The sequence below is a fragment of the Acipenser ruthenus genome, chromosome 7 (assembly GCF_902713425.1).
Source record: "Acipenser ruthenus chromosome 7, fAciRut3.2 maternal haplotype, whole genome shotgun sequence".
NCBI lineage: Eukaryota > Metazoa > Chordata > Actinopteri > Acipenseriformes > Acipenseridae > Acipenser > Acipenser ruthenus.
Genome location: NC_081195.1, coordinates 30,503,685 through 30,520,580, shown reverse-complemented (window position 1 = coordinate 30,520,580; position 16,896 = coordinate 30,503,685). Strand labels below are relative to the sequence as shown.

At 40.1% G+C, this 16,896-nt stretch overlaps 1 protein-coding gene and 2 long non-coding RNA genes across 3 annotated transcripts in view; all 3 read right to left on the bottom strand.

Annotated features, from left to right (window-relative positions):
- Positions 1 to 323: 323 nt before the first annotated feature.
- Positions 324 to 3,166, bottom strand: LOC131737636 (uncharacterized). The gene is made up of 4 exons (XR_009329282.1): positions 2,754 to 3,166; positions 2,316 to 2,369; positions 1,974 to 2,111; positions 324 to 1,404 (listed from the first exon to the last, which is right to left on the bottom strand). It is a non-coding gene; the product is annotated as an uncharacterized LOC131737636 (long non-coding RNA).
- Positions 3,167 to 5,331: 2,165 nt separating this feature from the next.
- LOC131737492 (uncharacterized) lies at positions 5,332 to 7,693 on the bottom strand. The gene is made up of 3 exons (XR_009329131.1): positions 7,513 to 7,693; positions 6,872 to 7,008; positions 5,332 to 6,545 (listed from the first exon to the last, which is right to left on the bottom strand). It is a non-coding gene; the product is annotated as an uncharacterized LOC131737492 (long non-coding RNA).
- A 1,402-nt stretch (positions 7,694 to 9,095) lies between these two features.
- The window catches only part of LOC131737606 (leucine-rich repeat and calponin homology domain-containing protein 1-like), a 40,682-nt gene continuing 32,881 nt past the window's right edge, over positions 9,096 to 16,896 (bottom strand). Inside the window, 1 exon segment of the mRNA XM_059027853.1 lies at positions 9,096 to 9,200. Within this exon segment, the coding sequence (XP_058883836.1) occupies positions 9,096 to 9,200 (105 nt within the window).

Below are 16,896 nucleotides of genomic sequence, written 5' to 3'. Positions count from 1 at the left end.
GTCCAGGAGCAAGGGGCGAGGGACCGCACACAGCGGCGGTGCCGGACTGGACCGCAGGGGTGGTGGTCGGGGCTGTGGTGCCGGCGGGCTCTTCACCTCTTCCCCCTCTTGCTCGGGCGGCGGCAGCTCCACCCCCTCTGGCTCTCGGGACTGCAGCTCCACCCCCTCTGGCTCTCGGGACGGCAGCTCCACCCCCTCTGGCTCTCGGGACGGCAGCTCCACCCCCTCTGGCTCTCGGGACGGCAGCTCCACCCCCTCTGGCTCTCGGGACGGCAGCTCCACCCCCTCTGGCTCTCGGGACGGCAGCTCCACCCCCTCTGGCTCTCGGGACGGCAGCTCCACCCCCTCTGGCTCTCGGGACTGCAGCTCCACCCCCTCTGGCTCTCGGGACGGCAGCTTGTAATAGAATATGTTACAGAAAAATAGAATTGGCTCGACATAATGTACTGGCATTTTGTACTCCTATAACCTTGCTCGCATAACCTTGTATGCTTTGCCTAAGATAAAGTTTGTTACAAGGAACCGCAAGATGCCTACACTGCAGCTGTGGCTGTGAAGATAACAGGATGAGCCAGACTTGTTTCTTTGTACGTACACCCAAACCACCCATCCTGTTATCTGTTTGCTTAGCTATATGCCAGGTATGCACAGTTATAAGTTGTTTTTCCTTATATGCTAATATCTGAATCATCATTGGCTAACCCTCTGCCTTGCTGACAGTTTTAAGGTATATAAGAAACTGATCTAACTCTGTATGTTGAAACACTGCTCGATGATTATCTAGCACCCTGTGTGTTGAGAGTGTTTTCAGTTTGCAAACTTAAGAAATAAAGGCCTGTGTGTTTGGAACTCGCAGTCTCTCTTCCTTTTATTTAGAATTCCACGACATGTCGCTTTCATATTATGTTACCAAACTGTGAATTATTGGAAAATATTTTTGTTAATTTAATGAAATGTTACCAGGTATATAGCAAACAGCTGGTGTCAGTCTCATAGCCTCTAACAGGATGGCACTTGCATAAAAATGTTTTTAAAGTTTATAACACAGTGTAAGATTTTTCAATGTTAAGAAAACTCAGTTGAGCTGTTGTTTAAACTTCCTTTTCATTTATTAATTTTTATAACCAAAAACCGATTGATCTCTCTAGTTATTGTATTGGATACTGGTGTAGGTCATGTACTGCACTCAAAAAGCACCCACCCAATTATCAATATCGGAACTCATTCCAGGCCAGTAATATCTGGAGGAAATTGCCTCTCTGGTTCTGTGTTGGCCACAGTGTGCCCCTATAGCACTTGCATGAAATTCCAGGAAGAGACTGTCTGCCTCTTCAGTGCCTTTGACCACCTTCACCTTCATTGATGGCTCTGTACCCTTCTTACATATATAATAGAGCTCTCCATCTAATAAACAATAGAAAATAATAAGGAAAAAAACATGTAGACTGGGTTGTAAACACATATTCAGCTATGGCAGTGATTTTCACCCGTAGTCCTGTAGTTAGCCGTGCCTGCTTTTTTCTAAGTGAGATTGGTTACTAGGGATGAATATCTCTGAGTTTTGTTAAACGAAACGTTTGGTGAACTACAAAGTTAATATACAGCTATCCAACAATATATTATTAGGCTAATACGATTACAGTAGCATCTGTTGCTGAAAATAAGTTACGTTGGCTAATTATGTTTTCGTTGTAGTGAAGATACCTTAGACATTATTATTATTATTATTATTATTATTATTATTATTATTATTATTATTATTATTATTATTTATTTCTTAGCAGACGCCCTTACCCATTAACGAATGGTCATCAACACGGTAAAGCAACAAAAATAATATTAGCCTATTATTTATTTGGCAAATAGCGCCACCACCACCTCTCCAGGTAAGTTAGCTATACATTTTGGGGTTTTGTGAAATTTAATTTAATTTGAATTTATAGCATTTGCAACCCATCCAAGCTTTGAATTACCTTGAACCACATATTGTCCTGCACGCCTCCGGATGATGAATTTTTCCCCCTTCCTGGCCTTCTCGGGGTATTTTCCCATTGTCTTGTACAGTAATATTTCCCTGTACATTGTTGGATCCATAATCTTCGTTAAGATGACTAGATCAAAAGAGTTAAAATAGGTTTTTAATACATTTGCTACACTCATCATTATACAATCGAATATGTTGCAATGCCCTGCTGTTCATTTGATAAATTAACATAATACACTCATCTTCTCTCAGTATTTCATATGGAAATCAAACGTTACAAATCGAATCATAATTGAAACATTGTACTTCTATTTTTTTTTTTTTTACTAACCCTGTTTCTATTGTCCTCGTCACGGGCGTGACTTCACGATTTAAGAAATAATTCCTGAATAAAACAAACAAAAAGAAACTTCTCACTTAAATATTAACAGACAAAAAAACAGTACCAAGTAATATTTTAAAAGAAAAATGTGTTCTTCAATGAGAAATAAACTAAAGTATTTATGTACAAGTTTCCAGAATCTTTTCTGCTACTGCACGCTCCTCACAACACTGTCAGCAGGAATTGCTTACAAATAAATAAGTAAATAAACATTTAGAAGATTGTACTGCATTTAACTGAATTATAAAATAACTGGCTTAATTTACACGTAGTAGATTACCTCTGTAGTAATAATAATAAATAAATATAAACGAGAGTGTTTCAATGTGTTTATTGTGCTCTGTGAAACATACTGGTACAATTTGTCACAAGACTTCATTTAATTACCGTTGCGTTTTGTTTTCTTCCTCTTTTTCTTATTCATTTTCTTAGCAGACGCCCTCACTCAGGGCGACTTACAGCTCTCACAAAATATACATATTTCACAATGCAGTAAGAGCAGATAAAATATACAATAACTTCAGAGCAACGTTTACTAAAATATGTCCATGTACACAGTTCGATAATCACAATATAGTAAGAGTACATACAATACTTCCGTCCTAATAAGAGTAAGTAACTAGCTCATTTATACACATTTGAACAAACACAATATATAGTTGTTGTTGTTGTGACTGTGTTTAAACAATTTGTTCTGGATGTAGAATCGCTGAAATCACAAGCTTGCACAAACATTTTCCGTCCAGAAGCAATAAACTCGCTCCCGTTTGCAGCAGACCGCACGTTCACGTTGCAGCAGGCGCTGCTCTACAGTCTAGTGGATTGCAATGACAGGTTACGCGCTTTGCGTCGTGAGCGAGGAATCACACGCGATCCGTTGGCAGATCGCAAGGTTTGTTGCAAGCGCATGCGCACATCCGCCGAGGACACATCAATCCTAGGGGGTGTCATGGCAAATTTCGCCCCCCTGCCAAATTTGTCCCCCCCTGAGTCATGTGACATATTAGCGTACGAGTCACGTGACGATTAAGTTTCGCGATGCGAAGAGAGGATAGGGTAAAACATCTCGGCATTTTACTTACTGAAAGTTACGTTTGCTTTTTTTATTGGCATTTTTTTTTATATTTATCAATGTTTTTTGTATCATAAATGGTTGTATTTAATTTGATTGCTTTTGTTTTACTTACTGAAAATTACGTTTGCGTGTTTTTTTTACATTTATTCGTATTATTATTAGATTTATTTTTAATATTTAACAATGTTTTTTTGTATCATAAATGGTTGTATTGCATTTGATTGCTCTTCACGCGATTACATAAGAACTTTTACAGTAAATATAAAAGACATTAAATATGGTTTAATTACATATATATGCTAATAAATAATAATAATAAAGTAGAACAGCTAAATGATCACAAATGTAACGCAAACGTTATATTAAAATTGTAACTTTTCAAATAAACAAAATGTTTATAACAAACAATAAGTTAGAAGTATAGTCTGGTAATAATTTCTACACATTTGTGGGTAGTCATGTTGATGTTTAGTCTTGCTATACTTATGGATCACAATCAGGGAGTTGTCATGATTACATACAGTTGCAGACAAAATTATTGACACCCTTAACTAAAGATCATTCAAGACGCTTTTTATTTTTTTATTTTTTTATTTGAATTGTTGTCAAATGTGGTTACCATTAAGGTCGCGTATAAGCCTTTTGTGTTTAGATGACTTTGTATAGTTATTTCATACACTGCAATACCAGATGTTTCTTTAAATTCTTGGCTGTTAATGGTGGATTTTTGCGAGCTGCTCGAACAATTCTTTATGCTATAGTCGTAATTTTCCTGGAACGTCCACTTCTTTCCATCGTTTCAGTTGAATTAGTCTTCAAATACTTCTTGATTATTGTGGATTTTTGTATTACGATTTTTTTTTATCCACAACGCTCTTTATCGATTCCCCTTCTGCTGTAGTAGTCACTGTAACAAGTGGTTTTCTCACATCTAGATCCAACTCCTTTGTTTTGACCATGCTGTGCTAAGTGCACAAACTATTTTGCTTCAGTTTCTGTGCATGTTTTACAGCTAATGGGTTTTTTTTTGGTTTTTTTTAAATAATATTGCTAAATTGATAAGTAGCGGTTTCTAATTGATTAATAGTGACTAACTCAATTAAGACTAACCTTAACTTACAGACTTTAATTTAAAATGTGCCAATAAGTTTGTGATCAACAAATATTGTTATTTACTCCAATAAGGCAGTATGATTAATATAGGTTATACAGTAGCTTCAGTGTATATTGTGAGAAATATTTAGGGAATGTTAAAAATTAAAGGAATTAACAGGTCAAAAGGTTTAATATTTAGCATTATTCATGCATGGTCTTGCACTAAATCTGCAAACAAATTTCTCTTAGTTTAACCATATAACTTGTCATAAAAAAATGAAGTAATACACCCTCATTGTATGTGTTGCCACTTCCTACAGTGTTTGTCAGATCATTGGCATCATCCTGGAATGGAGCCTATCATTTCTCAAAGCAGGTCTGCAGATTGGTTGTTGTTCCTTTGTTATGAGTAATACTGTATATGCATTTGTTAAATATGTATGAAGCCAAATTATATCATATGCTATAAAATAAGAATGTTTCTTCCATAACTTCGAACACTCAAAAGTACAAATTTGGAACTAGAAGCAATGTGATTGTTAACCACTACATATTGTCCCTGACTTTAGTGTCTATAATTCAGGCTCTTAACTAATGAAGCATAGAGGATGTCAGATTTGTGTAAATGCTAGAGTAGAAGTCAATCTAGATCTGAGTTGTCCAGTCTTAGTGCTGGGGAACCCTTAACAGAGCACTGCATGGCGAGCAGAAATCTGAACTCAGTCATTTTAGTGAGTTGTGTATCAGTTGTAGTAGTCAGAACCAGAAAGACATTCACAAAAAAGGCACAACATGTTGAAAAATGTAACAAACTTTATTTTCTGTATTCTTCACAATAAAACATGATCAGTACATGATCAGATTGCATATTTCCATTGTAAAGTGCTATCCAGGACTTAATGCGTAAGCAGTGGTGAAAAAAAAGCTATACTGTAGGTCAGCTTTGGTAAAAAGCCCACTCACCACGTCAAGGTCCTGACCTATGGAGTGGGGTGTTAGGAGCAGGTTTAACAGAACTTTAAAATGCCTTCTCACATAACCCACAAAAAAAGAAAGACTTTAAAGAGGCTGTCTGTCTAAAAATGACATTTCATACTGTTAACTTGTATAGTACGTAATTGTCTAATATCATTTAATAGGAATGGAAATCGAATTTGAAATTGAAGCATTACATGTACTGTCTGTAACATGCACATGTAAAATGTGAAGTTGTTTATTACTTCAGAATTACATTTACTGTACTTTTATATCATGTTACACCCACCTTATTTGGCACAAATTCACTTCAATACAGTGAATCAACCCCTCCCCCAGCTGGTTCACAATAACTACATTAAAACAAGGTGGGTGTTAGAACTGACATCCAGTTTACTTTGGATATCTCTGCCCTGGAAATACTCAAGTCAGGCAATAATTCAGTAGCTCAGAAACTAAGACTACCATACCAATTAAAAATGAAAGTGCAAAAGCATCTGCAATATTTCTCCAAATAAAAACGTCTCAATACAGAACCAAGGTCTCCTGAAAAAAAAAGTCTTCAAAATAAGTAGTTGTGTGCTCATGAAAAATAAACACTGAAGACAATGAGCCTTATTAACAATGCCCTACTGTACATATGTAAATAGTTATAAATTATGGTAAAGTTGTTTGACAGGCATTACCAAATTTTAGTGTTAGTATAATACTAAGCTGGAATGCTTAGTATAAAATGTTCAAAAAAACATATAGTAAAAAACAAAATAATAAATCTGTTTCACCTTTACTTACATGCTTACCCATGTGTGTAACTCTGCAAATGCAGCACATATACTCCTCCATACTTATGAGGTCATCTGGCTGTAGATCTTCACACTGGCCATGGAACCATTCGCCACACCTCCCGCATTCCACCATCAGCTCCAGTCCAATCCTGTATGGTCTCCTGCATGTGCAGTAGACCTCCACATCACAGAAATGTACCTCTGGGAGGGGAGTTCTCTCACAGCTCGGGAAAGGAGTAAGAGATCCAGCTACAAAACAAGAAAAAAGATATATATATATATATATATATATATATATATATATATATATATATATATATATATATATATATATACACATATATTCTTCTTTAATACAAATTCTGTTTTCTGGTACTCACATTTCTGCTATTAGTTATATATAGAGAGATGTTTTAATCTTTTAAACCTTTTCTTTCATATATATATATATATATATTACACACACACGTTTATCATTTATTTAAATGTCTATGTACATCTTCAAAAATACAGGACGGCTTCAATAACTTATAATGTATTAATATTAATTTTCGATATTTATTTATTTTTTTTACCTTTCAAAACGAATGTACTGGCTTTCTTTCTGATACCCCTCTTCTCTTCTTTGGTGGCTTTTTCAGGATACTCACCTGTGCTGAGGTAGCGATATACCGCTCTTAAGTGATCCATATCGATTTATAAATGTAGTTTTCTGAGGGGGAAAAAACACAGTATTACAAATTTGTACTGTAAAAAGAAAAATGATTTGATTACAATTGTATGACGGCACGAACGAACTCCAACTGTCAGTGTCAAGATCTGTGGAGCAAAAGCAGTGACGCGCATAGCAACAGAACGCTGACATGTCACATGACTCAGGGGGGGACAAATTTGGCAGGGGGGCAAAATTTGCCATGACAGGGGCACTGAATTCGTCGTAACATCGGCACGTTTTTGCCAGACCGTCGAGAATTAAACAGTTTGAAGTTGATGAACCGTATGAATATATATATATATATATATATATATATATATATATATATATATATATATATATATATATATATATATATATATATCCTTTTACGCCCCTCTTGCCCCGCCGGCGGAACACGGAACTGCACGTAAATATTATATTTCATAACTCATTTTTAATATTATTACAAAAGCAAAAGAGAAAAAAGCTGACTCGATATCAAAATCGTTGTTTTCCTACCGTCAAACAGCGAAGGAATTTTTCGAATCCGTCATTTCACCGCTGAGATATCCCATTCGCAATGTGTCTAGTACCCCCATGCATTCAAAACAAAAGCAATCGACTAGCTTGCGTTTTGCTGCTGCCTTTACTGTGTTTGTAACCCAATGCATCACAGAGTAATTGATGTGCAAACAAACACGCCCACCTCTTGAATGAGATAAGGGGAAAAAAAAAAAAAAAAAAAAAAAAAAACCTTTCAAAGGCAAATGCTTGTGGCAATGGCTAGCCTGTGAGGTGCCAGAAGATAACATCCCTTTTAGAACTTAGTATATCAATTGACATAAAGATTTACACAATGTTTATTTTTGGAGAGGTTTGGGGACCCTTGGGCTTAGCTTTGTAAAAACTCCTGTAGAATTTGATCCCTTTGTTCAAACAGTTCCAAATTTTTACCCAGTATATTAGACATGTTGGTGAAGCACTGGAAAAAAAATCTGGCTCTTTTCATATGCTACAAGTTGAAAAAATGACTATAGAACATAAAAAAATGAAAAGCGTTTGTTGTTTTTTTATGTATTTTTTCTGGATATCTCCTTCCAGTGTGGTACTGAGTAAGACTTTTATCACACCTGAGGTTTTAGTCTTGATGCCCAAGGGGTTACCTTGAATTCAAGCCCTGAACCATGCCTGTGCTGTCTATACTTTGGAAGATATTGTGATTTATTTAAGGGCACAGCCTCCCAGGCGGAAATTGTCTGTGAGGGGCTGGGGTTTTGAGAGGAGATATATATATATATATATATATATATATATATATATATATATATATATATATATATATATATATATATATATATATTGTTGCAAACAATAACTGCATACCATGGGCAATAAAAACGTTTTCCTGTTCCGGCAATTGAATAACAAATGCGTTCTGTAACAATATGTTTTAGGATGAGATGTCAACGAGTAAGAAATTTGCTATTTTTTATTAAAACTGCCCAAAACTTCTGAAAAACTTCTGAATGGCAAAATAGCACCACCTTGTGGACCGCAGTGGAACTTGTGTTTTTCTTCGTTTTAACGTTCTTCATATATTACCAAATGCAAGGATGGAGCTGATTCAGCAAACAGGAGGAGAACGCTTCTGAGAGAGAGAGAGAGAGAGAGAGAGAGAGAGAGAGAGAGAGAGAGAGAGAGAGAGAGAGAGAGAGAGAGAGAGAGAGAGAGAGAGAGAGAGAGAGAGAGAGAGAGAGAGAGAGAGAGAGAGAGAGAGAGAGAGAGCCTGCAGTAATGTGGTGAGCAAGATACTCAGGATTAGAGACCATGTGGTAAAAAAAACAAAAACAAAAAACAAACAAACAAACAAAAAAAAAAAACAACGTACTGACGGACAGACTGACCCAACTTAATGACGGATATAATTAACCCCGCCCCTCGACTCAAGGCTTAAAAGTGCCAGTAAAAAAGTGATACCTGCACTGGACCAAAAATATCAATATTACTGCAGAAATGTTCGATTCGGTACCACAGAACATCTTTGACTGGACTGTGTTTGGCAAGTTTGAGTCGGGCAGCGGTAGGCAGCCCTGTCCTAGGAGCTAGAGGGGTCCTTGCGCGGCTGTCTCTGTCAGTGCCTGAACCATCCGGGCCACTTTGGTTAACCCTTCGTTTTCCAGGATGTGCTGCGGGTGACAGATGAGGTCCTGGAGAGAGAGAGAGAGAGAGAGAGAGTGAGATGAGAGGAGAGAGGAATGTTAGGAGGCTGGACTACACAGCATGGGCAGCTCTCTGTTCATTAATGAGTAGATAATGCTGACCATGCAGCTCCTCCCCAAAGCTAATCTACAATGCTTTGGTTGCAGGCAAACACCACTGCTTACTCACCCAACCATTTTTGTTTATAGTGTTTGAGGACTGTACATTGACTCTTCTATAGTGTAGGGGATCAATGCTATATATATATATATATATATATATATATATATATATATATTCAAATTAGAATGAAACCCACAACCACCAACTTGTGACAAAACTAAATAAACTCAAACCACCAGGAAACAGACAGAAGACTTTAAATCTGGGATTCAAGCTGGCCTTTTGGTGCTGATGTCCTTATAGCGGTAGGTTAGTCAGTTAGTCAGTTTTAAAAACAGATCTTTTTTTTTTTTTTTTGATTATTCTTCAAGTAATCGAGCTCTTCAGCTCTGTCTGGCTGTCGGTGAAACACACAGCTGGATACCGAAGAGCGAGTGAGCAAGTCGAAACCGCCGATAGCTGGAGTTCGTTGATTATTGATCAAAGAAGATTAGTTCACAGATTGTAGATCCCACTAGAGTTTTCGTACACTGTGTTGTATGCGCTCCGTGCGCTGCCATTGCTGGTAGAGTCACGTGAGCTGTTCAGTGTGTCGATCTGTAAATAAACCCTCTTCACCTGCGGGGGGCGTATCAACTTCAACCTCAGTCTCGATCTCCTGCCTGTCACTCAGCAGCGAATGCACGCGCCCACACGGCAGACAACTACTCTGTCACAAGCATTTATACCCTGTATCTTTCTAAACCAGGTTTTTAGGGAGCTTCCTAATAAAAGCTTAATCTCAAAACAAGAATTGGGTGACTATAGTAACAGGATTCATTTATCTGACTTTTTACATATCCGCCCTTACCCTGGTCCCACCGCAGTACAGGACAGCAGCACCATAATAACATTTTTTTTTAAATCTCACTTTCTTGTCAGCCGTTTTATTAAAACAGACTGGCTATACCTCAGAATGCCAACAAGATTTTTTTTTATAATGCAATACTGACATCTTGTGGCCATAAACAGCGTTGTACCATCATTTGAAAGATGGATTTTTCATGTTCCTCTAGGAATGTGCTCATTTCAATATTAATAAAAGCAGACTTCATTGAGGGGAGCTCTGAACCCCAGGACTGGGTGCAGCAGCAGCAGCAGGGCTAGTGTGAGTTTGTAACCATGCTCAAACTCCTGGATCCTGATCATTTCAATATTACTAATAATAACATACTTCATTGAGGGGAGCTCTGAACCCCAGGACTGGGTGCAGCAGCAGCAGGGCTAGTGTGAGTTTGTAACCCTGCTCAAACTCCTGGCTCCTGATCATTTCAATATTACTAATAATAACAGACTTCATTGAGGGGAGCTTTGAACCCCAGGACTGAGTGCAGCAGCAGCAGCAGGGCTAGTGTGAGTTTGTAACCCTGCTCAAACTCCTGGCTCCTGATCATTTCAATATTACTAATAATAACAGACTTCATTGAGGGGAGCTCTGAAATCCAGGACTGGGTGCAGCAGCAGCAGCAGGGCTAGTGTGAGTTTGTAACCCTGCTCAAACTCCTGGCTCCTGATCATTTCAATATTACTAATAATAACAGACTTCATTGAGGGGAGCTTTGAACCCCAGCACTGAGTGCAGCAGCAGCAGCAGGGCTAGTGTGAGTTTGTAACCCTGCTCAAACTCCTGGCTCCTGATTATTTCAATATTACTAATAATAACAGACTTCATTGAGGGGAGATCTGAACCCCAGGACTGAGTGCAGCAGCAGCAGCAGGGCTAGTATGAGTTTGTAACCCTGCTCAAACTCCTGGCTCCTGATCATTTCAATATTAATAATAATAACAGACTTCATTGAGGGGAGCTCTGAACCCCAGGACTGAGTGCAGCAGCAGCAGCAGGGCTAGTGTGAATTTGTAACCTTGCTCAAACTCCTGGCTCCTGATCATTTCAATATTACTAATAATAACAGACTTCATTGAGGGGAGCTTTGAACCCCAGCACTGAGTGCAGCAGCAGCAGCAGGGCTAGTGTGAGTTTGTAACCCTGCTCAAACTCCTGGCTCCTGATCATTTCAGTATTACTAATAATAACAGACTTCATTGAGGGGAGCTCTGAACCCCAGGACTGGGTGCAGCAGCAGCAACAGGGCTAGTGTGAGTTTGTAACCCTGCTCAAACTCCTGGCTCCTGATCATTTCAATATTTCTAATAATAACAGACTTCATTGAGGGGAGCTCTGAACCCCAGGACTGAGTGCAGCAGGAGCAGCAGGGCTAGTGTGAGTTTGTAACCCTGCTCAAACTCCTGGCTCCTGATCATTTCAATATTACTAATAATAACAGACTTCATTGAGGGGAGCTCTGAACCCCAGGACTGGGTGCAGCAGCAGCAGCAGGGCTAGTGTGAATTTGTAACCTTGCTCAAACTCCTGGCTCCTGATCATTTCAATATTACTAATAATAACAGACTTCATTGAGGGGAGCTTTGAACCCCAGCACTGAGTGCAGCAGCAGCAGCAGGGCTAGTGTGAGTTTGTAACCCTGCTCAAACTCCTGGCTCCTGATCATTTCAATATTTCTAATAATAACAGACTTCATTGAGGGGAGCTCTGAACCCCAGGACTGGGTGCAGCAGCAGCAGCAGGGCTAGTGTGAGTTTGTAACCCTGCTCAAACTCCTGGCTCCTGATCATTTCAATATTACTAATAATAACAGACTTCATTGAGGGGAGCTTTGAACCCCAGGACTGAGTGCAGCAGGAGCAGCAGGGCTAGTGTGAGTTTGTAACCCTGCTCAAACTCCTGGCTCCTGATCATTTCAATATTTCTAATAATAACAGACTTCATTGAGGGGAGCTCTGAACCCCAGGACTGGGTGCAGCAGCAGCAGCAGGGCTAGTGTGAGTTTGTAACCCTGCTCAAACTCCTGGCTCCTGATCATTTCAATATTACTAATAATAACAGACTTCATTGAGGGGAGCTTTGAACCCCAGGACTGAGTGCAGCAGGAGCAGCAGGGCTAGTGTGAGTTTGTAACCCTGCTCAAACTCCTGGCTCCTGATCATTTCAATATTACTAATAATAACAGACTTCATTGAGGGGAGCTCTGAACCCCAGGACTGGGTGCAGCAGCAGCAGGGCTAGTGTGAATTTGTAACCCTGCTCAAACTCCTGGCTCCTGATCATTTCAATATTACTAATAATAACAGACTTCATTGAGGGGAGCTCTGAAATCCAGGACTGGGTGCAGCAGCAGCAGCAGGGCTAGTGTGAGTTTGTAACCCTGCTCAAACTCCTGGCTCCTGATCATTTCAATATTAATATTAATAACAGACTTCATTGAGGGGAGCTTTGAACCCCAGCACTGAGTGCAGCAGCAGCAGCAGGGCTAGTGTGAGTTTGTAACCCTGCTCAAACTCCTGGCTCCTGATCATTTCAATATTAATAATAATAACAGACTTCATTGAGGGGAGCTCTGAACCCCAGGACTGAGTGCAGCAGCAGCAGCAGGGCTAGTGTGAGTTTGTAACCCTGCTCAAACTCCTGGCTCCTGATCATTTCAATATTAATAATAATAACAGACTTCATTGAGGGGAGCTCTGAACCCCAGGACTGGGTGCAGCAGCAGCAGCAGGGCTAGTGTGAGTTTGTAACCCTGCTCAAACTCCTGGCTCCTGATCATTTCAATATTAATAATAATAACAGACTTCATTAAGGGGAGCTCTGAACCCCAGGACTGGTTGCAGCAGCAGCAGCAGGGCTAGTGTGAGTTTGTAACCCTGCTCAAACTCCTGGCTCCTGATCATTTCAATATTTCTAATAATAACAGACTTCATTGAGGGGAGCTCTGAACCCCAGGACTGAGTGCAGCAGGAGCAGCAGGGCTAGTGTGAGTTTGTAACCCTGCTCAAACTCCTGGCTCCTGATCATTTCAATATTACTAATAATAACAGACTTCATTGAGGGGAGCTCTGAACCCCAGGACTGGGTGCAGCAGCAGCAGCAGGGCTAGTGTGAATTTGTAACCTTGCTCAAACTCCTGGCTCCTGATCATTTCAATATTACTAATAATAACAGACTTCATTGAGGGGAGCTTTGAACCCCAGCACTGAGTGCAGCAGCAGCAGCAGGGCTAGTGTGAGTTTGTAACCCTGCTCAAACTCCTGGCTCCTGATCATTTCAATATTAATAATAATAACAGACTTCATTGAGGGGAGCTCTGAACCCCAGGACTGGGTGCAGCAGCAGCAGCAGGGCTAGTGTGAGTTTGTAACCCTGCTCAAACTCCTGGCTCCTGATCATTTTAATATTAATAATAATAACAGACTTAATTGAGGGGAGCTCTGAACCCCAGGACTGGGTGCAGCAGCAGTAGCCGGGCTAGTGTGAGTTTGTAACCCTGCTCAAACTCCTGGCTCCTGATCATTTAAATATTAATATTAATAACAGACTTCATTGAGGGGAGCTCTGAACCCCAGGACTGGGTGCAGCAGCAGCAGCAGGGCTAGTGTGAGTTTGTAACCCTGCTCAAACTCCTGGATCCTGATCATTTCAATATTAATAATAATAACAGACTTCATTGAGGGGAGCTTGAACCCCAGGACTGAGTGCAGCAGCAGCAGCAGCAGGGCTAGTGTGAGTTTGTAACCTTGCTCAAACTCCTGGCTCCTGATCATTTCAATATTACTAATAATAACATACTTCATTGAGGGGAGCTCTGAACCCCAGGACTGGGTGTAGCAGCAGCAGCAGGGCTAGTGTGAGTTTGTAACCCTGCTCAAACTCCTGGCTCCTGATCATTTCAATATTAATAATAATAACAGACTTCATTGAGGGGAGCTCTGAACCCCAGGACTGGGTGCAGCAGCAGCAGCAGGGCTAGTGTGAGTTTGTAACCCTGCTCAAACTCCTGGCTCCTGATCATTTCAATATTAATAATAATAACAGACTTCATTGAGGGGAGCTTTGAACCACAGGACTGGGTGCAGCAGCAGTAGCCGGGCTAGTGTGAGTTTGTAACCCTGCTCAAACTCCTGGCTCCTGATCATTTCAATATTAATAATAATAACAGACTTCATTAAGGGGAGCTCTGAACCCCAGGACTGGGTGCAGCAGCAGCAGCAGGGCTAGTGTGAGTTTGTAACCCTGCTCAAACTCCTGGATCCTGATCATTTCAATATTACTAATAATAACAGACTTCATTGAGGGGAGCTTTGAACCCCAGGACTGAGTGCAGCAGCAGCAGGGCTAGTGTGAGTTTGTAACCCTGCTCAAACTCCTGGCTCCTGATCATTTCAATATTACTAATAATAACATACTTCATTGAGGGGAGCTCTGAACCCCAGGACTGGGTGCAGCAGCAGCAGCAGGGCTAGTGTGAGTTTGTAACCCTGCTCAAACTCCTGGCTCCTGATCATTTCAATATTAATAATAATAACAGACTTCATTGAGGGGAGCTCTGAACCCCAGGACTGGGTGCAGCAGCAGCAGCAGGGCTAGTGTGAGTTTGTAACCCTGCTCAAACTCTTGGCTCCTGATCATTTTAATATTAATAATAATAACAGACTTCATTGAGGGGAGCTCTGAACCACAGGACTGGGTGCAGCAGCAGTAGCCGGGCTAGTGTGAGTTTGTAACCCTGCTCAAACTCCTGGCTCCTGATCATTTAAATATTAATATTAATAACAGACTTCATTGAGGGGAGCTCTGAACCCCAGGACTGGGTGCAGCAGCAGCAGCAGGGCCAGTGTGAGTTTGTAACCCTGCTCAAACTCCTGGATCCTGATCATTTCAATATTAATAATAATAACAGACTTCATTGAGGGGAGCTTTGAACCCCAGGACTGAGTGCAGCAGCAGCAGGGCTAGTGTGAGTTTGTAACCCTGCTCAAACTCCTGGCTCCTGATCATTTCAATATTACTAATAATAACATACTTCATTGAGGGGAGCTCTGAACCCCAGGACTGGGTGCAGCAGCAGCAGCAGGGCTAGTGTGAGTTTGTAACCCTGCTCAAACTCCTGGCTCCTGATCATTTCAATATTAATAATAATAACAGACTTCATTGAGGGGAGCTTTGAACCCCAAGACTGAGTGCAGCAGCAGCAGCAGGGCTAGTGTGAGTTTGTAACCCTGCTCAAACTCCTGGCTCCTGATCATTTCAATATTACTAATAATAACAGACTTCATTGAGGGGAGCTCTGAACCCCAGGACTGAGTGCAGCAGCAGCAGGGCTAGTGTGAGTTTGTAACCCTGCTCAAACTCAGAGGAATAAAACAAGAGAAAAACAAAAAAGAGAGAAAAAGAGAGACAAAAAACACAGAGGCGTTAACGATAAGCAAAGCACGATTAATCACATGGATGTTAATTTCCATCAGGATTAAACACGTTTTTAAACGTTTACATTTTAACGTTACAGGGATGGAAAGAAGGACAACCCATTGCATAGCAGCTTGATCCATCCCTGGTTTTACTGCGAGTCTAAATCAGACACACCTGAGCTTGTTACCTAGACACACTGGGGCTCATCAAGCTCGTAGTAAAACCTGGAATGGGTGAAACTGCTGTGTAACAGGAGTCTTAGAAAATCCATTCCTTTTTATACATCACTGCAACATGTATTTGTGTGTAAGTGTACAGCATTTCATAAAGAAATACTGTCTGTGAAATTCACTTGCACTGTACACCATCGTATGGCAACACCAAGATGGACGCCTACGTTTGGGCTGCAAGTTTCTGACAACCCTTAAATGCCTGAGCAAAATTCAAAATTTCTAAACATGGGTCGAAGATTTAAACTTTAGACTATTAACACCTCTGATTCAACACACACGCACACACACTCTCTCTCTCTCTCTCACACACACACACAGCATTTTGATTGGTGGCATTTATATATCAATTCTTACTTCCAGCTCTGTACTAGACTGTACTTTAGCTAGAACTAAAAAGGGCGCTTCAAAAAACCGAGAGTACTGTGAGATTACAGTCCTCCGAAAACAAATACTGTAAAACCTACGTCTGTGACCAAAAGTTTCGCACCCCCCTCTAGAATGAACACATTTTGCTTCATAAAGTCGAATGAAACCTGCTGAATAATGTTACGTTAACATATTGAAATTACACACCGCTTTGTAGTTTTCCACGTATACTTAACGAAAAAGAAATAGAAAAATGTGGCATTTTTCAAATCGAACATGAAATACTACTGTACTGCTGTTATGTTAGGCTATTTTTGTGATATCATCGATTCTTCAGTTACACAATGTTAAATAAAAGATCTAAATGATGTTCATGTAGTTTTAATTTTTTATTTATTTTTTTTAATGTCTCAATCCTAAAATTCTAGGTGATGCAAAACTTTTGGCCAGAGCTGTAGTTTTAGGTGCTTCGATGGCCATTAAGCTAACTGTAAATGGCTTGCTGACTGTGCAGTGTGTTGTGTATACTGCTCAGTACATACAGAATATCATAATCTGGTTCTGTGCGATACAAATAGAGACCTTTTCACCTTTCTGGAAGCCGTGACCTGGAGTGGGTGAACATCACTGTGTCTCTTACACTGCACCCCTAATACTATATATATTTAATTGTACAAAGTT